We start from the raw sequence: 8,414 nt of genomic DNA on the forward strand, positions 1-8,414 counted from the left end.
TCCCTCCTCAGTTGCTCTTCCTGAGGTTTTCTACCGTTTATTTCCCTGTTAAAGGGTTTTTTTGGGGAGTTTTTCCTGATCAGCTGTGAGGGTCATAAGGACAGAGGGATGTCGTATGCTGTAAAGCCCTGTGAGGCAAATTGTGATTTATGATATTGGGCTTTATAAATAAAATTGATTGATTGATTGATTGATTGATTGATTGATTGATTGATTGAGTGTTAAGGTCTTCGCAGTGTTAAGGTCCTCACAGTGTTAAGGTCTTGGCAGTGATAAGGTCTTGGCAGTGATAAGGTCCTCACAGTGTTAAGGTCCTTGCAGTGTTAAGGTCCTTGCAGTGTTAAGGTCCTTGGCGTGTTAAGGTCCTCACAGCATATGTAGAAGCAGCACTGAAGTTGGATTTAGTGTCTCTGAGTCGAGGCAGATCTGGTATCTTGGTGACAGCTGTGGTGTTATCACTGTCACATCAGCGTTTCACTTCACTCCTTTATTTCACCATCAATCAAATACACACTAACATCACTCAGCGTGTGTGTGTGTGTGTGGGGGGGGCATGAGATGGAAAATGCAGGCATGAATTGGCGAGTGTGACAGTGTGAGAGACACAAAGACAAAAAAAGTACAGACATATTGTACGTGCAGGGGTGTGTTTGACCATGAGTGTGTGTGTGTGTGTGTGTGTGTGTGTGTGTATGTTGGGGGGACAAGGGATGGAAAATGCAGACATGAATGAGTGAGTGTGAGAGACACAAAGACAAAAAAAGTACAGACATATTGTACGTGTATATGTGCACGTGTTTGTTTGAGTGTTTGATCACGTTTGTCTAGGTGTGTGTGTGTGTGTGTGTGCGTGTGTGTGTAACCTAACCCTCACTGTCAGCTGTCTTCTCATCGCCACCTTCCTATCATGTTTTCTGGATTATTCCATTTGTCTTTTCAGCTGCTGATAATTCATCTGACCCCACAGAGGCAGACACAAAGACCAACAGACAGACAGACAGACAGACAGACAGGTAGACAGATCCATAACAGTTTCAGACTACGTCTACTTGGTGAAAAAAAGCACTGATTGACTTAGACAGTGTAGTTTTATTTAATGTTGTGATTTATTGAAACTAAATTCAACTTCAACAACAGGCTGAAGAAAAGGACTACGCTCGTTGTCCATAATATAATGTATAAAGACCAACTTTTAAAACACACTTTAAATGTGAAGACGACATGCGTCCACATGTTACTGACATTGACACCTGCACAGCAGAAACACGGCTGAATATCACAGCAGGTTTGCAAAAAAATCTGTTTTCCACTCAGACAACAAGCTGGTCGATCGATAAACTCTGGAAACCGTTCTGGAAAAGCAGGTTTTTTGGGATAGAGGAACAGGGTCATTGTCAGGAGTCAGGACAGAGGGCTGAGACTCAGAGAAAAACATACATTTTTAAATCTAACGTAACACTAAAGCCGTATTTATACTATGCAGACCCTACGCTGTAGCCTACGCACATGGCCTATGGCGTTGTGAGCATTTATACTTGTGCAGTGGTGTGTCTGTGTCACTCTGCAGTTACACCTCCAAATCACTAGTTGGCAGAAGAGTTTCTGTGAAGTGCTGTAAAGTTTAGTTGATTCAAAACACACAATACAACATGCTAATGTTTTTAGCACAAGCCTATGGCATTTTACATTGTATAAATTAGCCTAGCGGCTAGTGGACTTTTCCTCTCCTCATATGAAGACAGGAACAACAGCAACATTTAACAAAGGTAACGTTACTAAATTCAGCTCCATCACAGCTCACAAGGTTCACTGACAAAACAACTGTCTGATACTAAACACGTTTTCCAAACAAATACAACATGCTAATGTTTTTAGCACAAGCCTATGGTATTTTACATTGTATAAATTAGCCTAGCAGCTAGCAGAGATTTGCTCTGCTCATATTTCAGCCAGGATAAATCACACACAGTGTGTGGAGGCTTTACTGTCTTCACAATTTATTGTTTCTTATCTGTGAAATTAAAGTAAATCAAAGCTTTGTTTCCACTGAGGGAAATGGTTTCAGCGTTACATCTCTGGGGAGGTGCACGTCAGGCTATGTTGTATGTTACGGCATTGATTCAATGCAGAAGTAGAAATCCTGCTTAAGAGTCCAGGTGAATTTCATCACGGACCTCTTAAGTCTGACCAAAACATCTAAAACCAGACGCAGCGTGAGGGACGGTTCACCTACAGATGATCTCCTCCATTAATTGACTATAGAATGTCAGAAAGGAGTGAAAACTGCCAGAAGAAATTTATTCAAGTGTTTGTTTTATTCAACTCAAACCCCAAATATTATGATGTATGAATGAGAAAAACAGAAAATCCTCACATTAAAGAAACTGGAACCAGAGAATTTTTCATATGTTTTTAAGGTCAGTTCAGACTGGATTTATTTCGCTGGAGTAGGTGATTTTAACATCACCTGCACTGGTCAGTGAATTTACAGTGATCCAAAATGGGGTTTAAACAATTAAAACAGCTGCTGATTAATTCTCTGTTGATCGAGTTATAACTGTTGAAACTAAGCTCTGCAGCACAGACATCAAGACAGTAACAAAGTAGTTTTAGTCCAACTTTTAAGAATCAAATGGAAACTTTGCATAAATTCAATGTTAAAATTAAATTAATTTCCAGCTTCTCTTCCACACAGACTGAAGACTTCATGATGTCGCTGTATAGAACAGAATCATTTCTAACTCCAGCCTGTGTGTATCTGTGCGTTCAGTCCGAGTGCCAGCCGGCCGCCATCACTCATCGCTCTGTCATTATCACCTCCACCCTTCTTTTCCAGCTCTGGCCAGGTCACACATAACGGACACAATTAGCGGGGACTAGAGCCGGCGTTAGTGGTGGCGGGGGGGCGGCTGGTTGTGGAGTTGGGGGTTACATTGTAACAGATAGCGGGGGGATTAGGAGATACACAGTATTGATAGGTGGGGGATTAGGGGGACAGTGTAATGGATAGCAGGGGGATTAGGTGTGATGGTCTCGGGAGGTGGTGTGAGGTTAAGGGGGACAGGGAAGGAGGAGACTGGAGTTAGGAGGGATAGGGCTAATAGCTGGCGTAACGCTCAGAGGTGAAGGTTTAACAGGAGGATCTATACGTACGCCTGGAAATCCCGTCATCATGTAATGAAGGAGTTTGACAGAAGAAGAAGAAGAAGCTGCCTGCGGAGACGCAGCTCGTATGATAAATATATAAACTGCACTGAGTGTCAGTGACGGATGGATCAATACCAAACATCTGTGGAGATGAGATACAACTTTATTTATCCAGAAGGAACGTGTTGTGCAGCGGACGCAAATATAAAATATACACAATGCCAAAATATATATAAACAGGTCAGCAGCAACCTGATTACCAAGATTAAAATATGAATTAAAGAAATAAGAAATACAATAATGAAAAGGATGATTGTAAAGTTATGATGGTGCGGCTCAGCGTGATGACGCTCTGTAGCAGGGGTGTCCATCTCATTTTAGTTCATGGGCCACATACAGCCCTAAATCACCCTCAGATGAGCCGGACCAATAAAACCATCGCACAATAACCTATACACACCATCAGCTCCAATATGTTCTCTTTTTACATATTACAAGTACGTCCTGCAGACATTCATCCTTTCATAAAATAGATGCCTGAGATGTCTCAGATAAATAAGAACAGTTTCAACAGTATGTCTCCTCATTCAGTCAGTCTGCTTCTCACTGTCATTACATGTGTATTTATCCAAACATTTCCTGATACGGATTCTTTTGAACTGAAGCAGCTGATGAACAATATTTTGCACAGTGTTTATTATCTTTAAACATGTTCACAGTCAGTATTCATTGTTGTATCATGAAACTGTATCCTGGTCAGGGTGAAGCACAATGTTACATTAAGTAAGTAACGCGTTGTTGAACTTGCTCCTAAAACCTGTCACCACTGAGGCTGCTGTCAGCCCTAGAGTGGTCTCCTCTGGTCTGAATCAGGGACTCATGTTGTTCCAAAGTTGTATAATTGCCTAGAGTTGGTTCGTGTTCTCACGGCAGCATTTACAAGAGGACCAGATCAAATGCCTTGTGTGAGAAAGCTGCTCTTGATTGGTCAGAATTTCCATGTGGGAAAAATCCAGGAAGTAAAGCAAACGTTGAAGAAGAGTACACTTGCAAGATAAATGTGACACTTTCTAATGTCACAATGGAGGGACAACTACGCAGGTTGATTTTAGCGCTGCTCATCGTGGACTATATTGCTGTCATTGTTCATTTTAGTCAAACCATACAGTTTGAAAACGAGGCGCGGCTCCAACTAGAAAACAATGTTTTGATGCATTGGATGTGCTGAATGTGCATATTAAGGCAGTACAGGAGGAGGTGCACATTAATAATCCTCCAGGACTGTAACATGCTCATGTTTAACCCAAACAATGTGTCATGTGACTGCAGTTGCTTCACATCCAGGTCGGAACACCTTCTCACCACAAACCAACCGCACCAGAGTTCCTTTGTAACCAGACTGAGACCACCTCTTCAAGAAGGTCTCAGTCTGGTTGTTTTGCTGTGTTCACACCTGCACAAACGAACCACACTGAGGGGGCAAACCAGCTGGAGTTAGACTAAACCGAACCAAACAGGACAGGTGTGAAAGCAGCCTCAGTCTAGTCAACGCTGCAACGGCGTTGCTCTTGCTTTTAAGTGTACCTTCAGGGTGTCTACATAGAGAACAGTGGATGCAAGGGTGCAAAAAAGACGGTGAGTGTCTCGGCTCGTATTATGTCGCTTGAAAAGGGAGCAAACTGAGCGGTGAATCCTAAAAGCTGGAAACTTCCTGTTCCATCCTCTCAGAGTCGGTGTGTTCCTGGTTAGATGTCGGTTGCTACCAAGTGGCTAAATGAAACTACAGAGCATCATCATGCTGAACACAAGTTTGCAGCCTTGTTATGGTGGCGACGATGAAGTCATGTGACCGTGGTGCAGTTTGTTTATAGCCTAGCATTAGCTTTTTACTTCTGGTGATTGAATTTACACCCCAAAAATCATGAAGTGGTGTTTATTAGTGAAGATAATCTTACTGAACAAAACATGTAAGTATCATAAATGTTTGTCAGAGTTTATTTTCTACAATCATCCAAAATCCAATGGAAAAAAAATCCCACTGGCTTTGTGACAAGGGAACCAGGGTGATGTTAACTTCAGGTCAGCCTACAAGAAAACATCATCCCTGCATCACTCTCTGCCAACCTCACCACCCCCCCGCCCCCTCCATCTTTGTCACCTTCCTCGGCCCTGATGAGTTTGCACCCCTGGATTATAAAACTCCGGACTAAAGATGTTGGAGTATTTTGATGGTCAGTCTGCAGGTTTATGAGGTGAGTTCAGGTTCCAGTCTGATGTTTCTGCTCGTTACTGATCATCATTACTGAGACCTTTAACAACCGGACGGTCCGCAGGGTCGAGTGTTTGTCCTGGTATGTCCTCGCCCTGAGAGACGAGAGGCTGTTTGTAATGAGAGCATCTGTTTTTAGATGTGTCTATTTGACACATGGTCACATGTCCAACACAACTGAAGCCAGTTTGATCACAGACACCAGCGATCTTCAGGAACAGGGTCTCCTGCTGGGTCAAGGCCTGTGAGGTTGACTCGTAAGTGAACGCCAGGTGAACGGCCTTTAGGTGGGAGGGAGGAACCAGTTTATACCATGTGTGTCCTGGAAGACGTTCAGTTTTCATCTCACATTCACATTAAAGGTGAAACAAGTAGTTTTGTGGAGAATTTAAAAAGTAGACCTGAGGGAGGAGTTCAAACCCCGCCTTCTTTGAGTCGAGCTCAGACCGGCCAGTTCACACCGCTGACACTTTTCTCTGCAACGTTCTCAACTGTTTTGTCTCGTTGCAAATCTTATTTCTGTCCTGGACTTTAGACATTTACGGTGAAATTGGACTTTTGACAAAATCTGAATGAAAAACAGCCAAAAAAGGTTTAAAAAAAATCTGAAAACTTTCCGCACAGTGTTATCCAGGTGTCTTGTGTCCACTGGTCGGCTCATGGAAATCCAAACACAACAAACTGTTGTTAAACAAAATATTTTCAAATATTCCTTCCCTGAAGAAATTAGTTGTGTGCATGCGAACAGCTACTGCAGGTGCTCCACTTTCCTCTACGCCATTTAATAGGAACGTTTTTCTGGCACCACAGAAAGCACAGGGAGGTGATATACAATACATATTGTTTTTGGGTGAACTATTCCTTTAAACCCATGGGACCACTGTTATGTTGTCAGAGTTTGGGGAGGCGAAGACAAAGAGGATGTTTGTTTGGTCTGTGAAAGATTCTGACGACTCAGAGAAGTGCTGATCGTGATTGTGAATGTTGTTGGCTCGGGTTTGTTTTAAAGATGTTTTTGCCTTTACTGATCGGACAGACAAACAGGAAAGGTACGAGAGAGTTGATGGATGACACGCAGAAAAGGGCCGTGGGTGGGAATCAAACCCGCTGCAAAGAACTCAGCCTACATGAGGCGTGCACTCAACCAGCTGAGCTCAAGGTCACCTCAGGAAGTCCTGAACCTTCAGGTACATCCTCTGCAGACGTGAAGGAGTCAGACGACTGGGACTGCTCAGGTGATGCAGAAATGGGCTTTGACAAAAAAAACAGAGTTGTCCTGACTAAAAGAACGACCTCCGCCATGACCTGGACCAACATCTGTACTACTAACGTTTTCAGTGCAGGACTTTTACTTAGTAGTGGAGTATTTGTACTTTTACTGCAGTGTGTGTGTGTGTGTGTGTGTGTGTATGTTACTGTAAGTGTGTGTAGTGTCTTACTTTGCGAGTGCACTCTGGTTCTTCCTCTTCTCTTCGTTCTCAGCGTATTCACATTCATTGTTGATCTTCTTCTCCCAGAACGTCTTGATGTGCTGTCTGTCGTGGACCAGAGCCAAGTTCATCTGCAGCAACACAACACTCATCGTCACACACTGATACCTTAAAGAGTAACTAAACACACTGGTTCACACTGAGGTGGAGCGCATTGTTTCACTGCCCCCTGCTGGTTTAAAGGGTTAAGTCTGGCACACCTGGAAACTGTGATGTCACAGTGTACCGGCCACACCTCAGTCAATGTCAAAACCCGTCAGCTATTGGCCTGAAAATGGTTTAGCGTCTGCGGGCAACAGATATTCACACAAGACTTCTTCAGCTCATTTCAGCTGATCTCTATAAACAGATTATTACATAGGAATGTACCTGTTTACAGAGATCACACCTTGATAAGATCTCCAGCTGGTGTTGCAACATGTTCTCATCCCAACTCGTCAGTTCAGTGTCAACATATGATGCTCTGGGTACCCTCCTGCGGTTTGGATGTTAAGGGACAGCGTATCAATTTACGCTTGTTAGATGCATTGTGTTTTTTCAAAATAAACTTTGATTTCCATAGGAAATGTACAGTTTCTGCTCGTTACATGCCTACAGACTTTTTCAAAATAAACTTCATTTTTATGTTTACTTCCTGAAGTTAGGCAACAAAAGTCTGTGGTTACGTTCAGAAAAAAACCCATCATGGGTTGTCTTAAAATAAGTACGGTTGTTACTAACGCAACATCATAGGACACACATTACCAGTGTAGCATGCTACACATACCAGCACAGTACGTTGTAATTAAAATAACTCCATTAACTTTGGTGTCACACAGGAAACATACAGCGGGCTCTCAGGTGAAAGTCCAGAGTTTGTTTGACCCATCCTCCCCCTGCCCGCCCTGTGTGGATTTTCTCGCTATTTATACTACGGTAGTTGCCAGCGGTGTCACACACAGCAGCCGCCTGTTGTGTATCATACCAACCAGGTCTCACTCCGAAGTCATCGAAATACAGAGCTTGGGCAGTGACTTGTGGCGTCAGAAACTGCCGCAAAAAGCCATCCTTTCATGTCAGCCTGATACGTGGCAGTTAAACGCTCGGCGGCATCAAAGGGAAACACAGCGGAACAAGAATAAAAGTCCGACTAGGGTGGCTGGGAGGGGTGGGGGATGGGTCCAACAAACACTGACTTTCACCTGGGAGAGCGATGTTCACTTCCTGTAAGATTGTGAAGCCAAACCCTGTTCTTTTTTCATAAATGTAACCACGTGTGTGTGTTGGCTGAACGTGACCACGTGTGTGTGTTGGCTAAACGTAACCACGTGTGTGTGTGTTGGCTAAACGTAACCACGTGTGTCTCTGTTGGCTAAACGTAATCACGTGTGTGTGATGGCTAAACGTAACCACGTGTGTGTGTTGGCTAAACGTAACCACGTGTGTGTGTTGGCTAAACGTAACCACGTGTGTGTTGGCTAAACGTAACCACGTGTGTGTGATGGCTAAACGTAACCACGTGTGTGTGT

General features: G+C 43.4%; 1 protein-coding gene across 3 annotated transcripts in view; it reads right to left on the bottom strand.

The window, feature by feature from the left end:
• LOC126394096 (protein FAM240B) overlaps positions 1–8,414 on the bottom strand; it is a 16,605-nt gene that overhangs the window by 4,555 nt on the left and 3,636 nt on the right. For all 3 annotated transcript variants that reach the window (XM_050050705.1, XM_050050708.1, XM_050050706.1), the window contains one exon: positions 6,856–6,977. In XM_050050705.1, the coding sequence (XP_049906662.1) occupies positions 6,856–6,977 (122 nt within the window). The remainder of the gene's footprint in view (positions 1–6,855; positions 6,978–8,414) is intronic.

This window comes from Epinephelus moara, chromosome 8 (genome assembly GCF_006386435.1).
Source record: "Epinephelus moara isolate mb chromosome 8, YSFRI_EMoa_1.0, whole genome shotgun sequence".
Taxonomy (NCBI): domain Eukaryota; kingdom Metazoa; phylum Chordata; class Actinopteri; order Perciformes; family Serranidae; genus Epinephelus; species Epinephelus moara.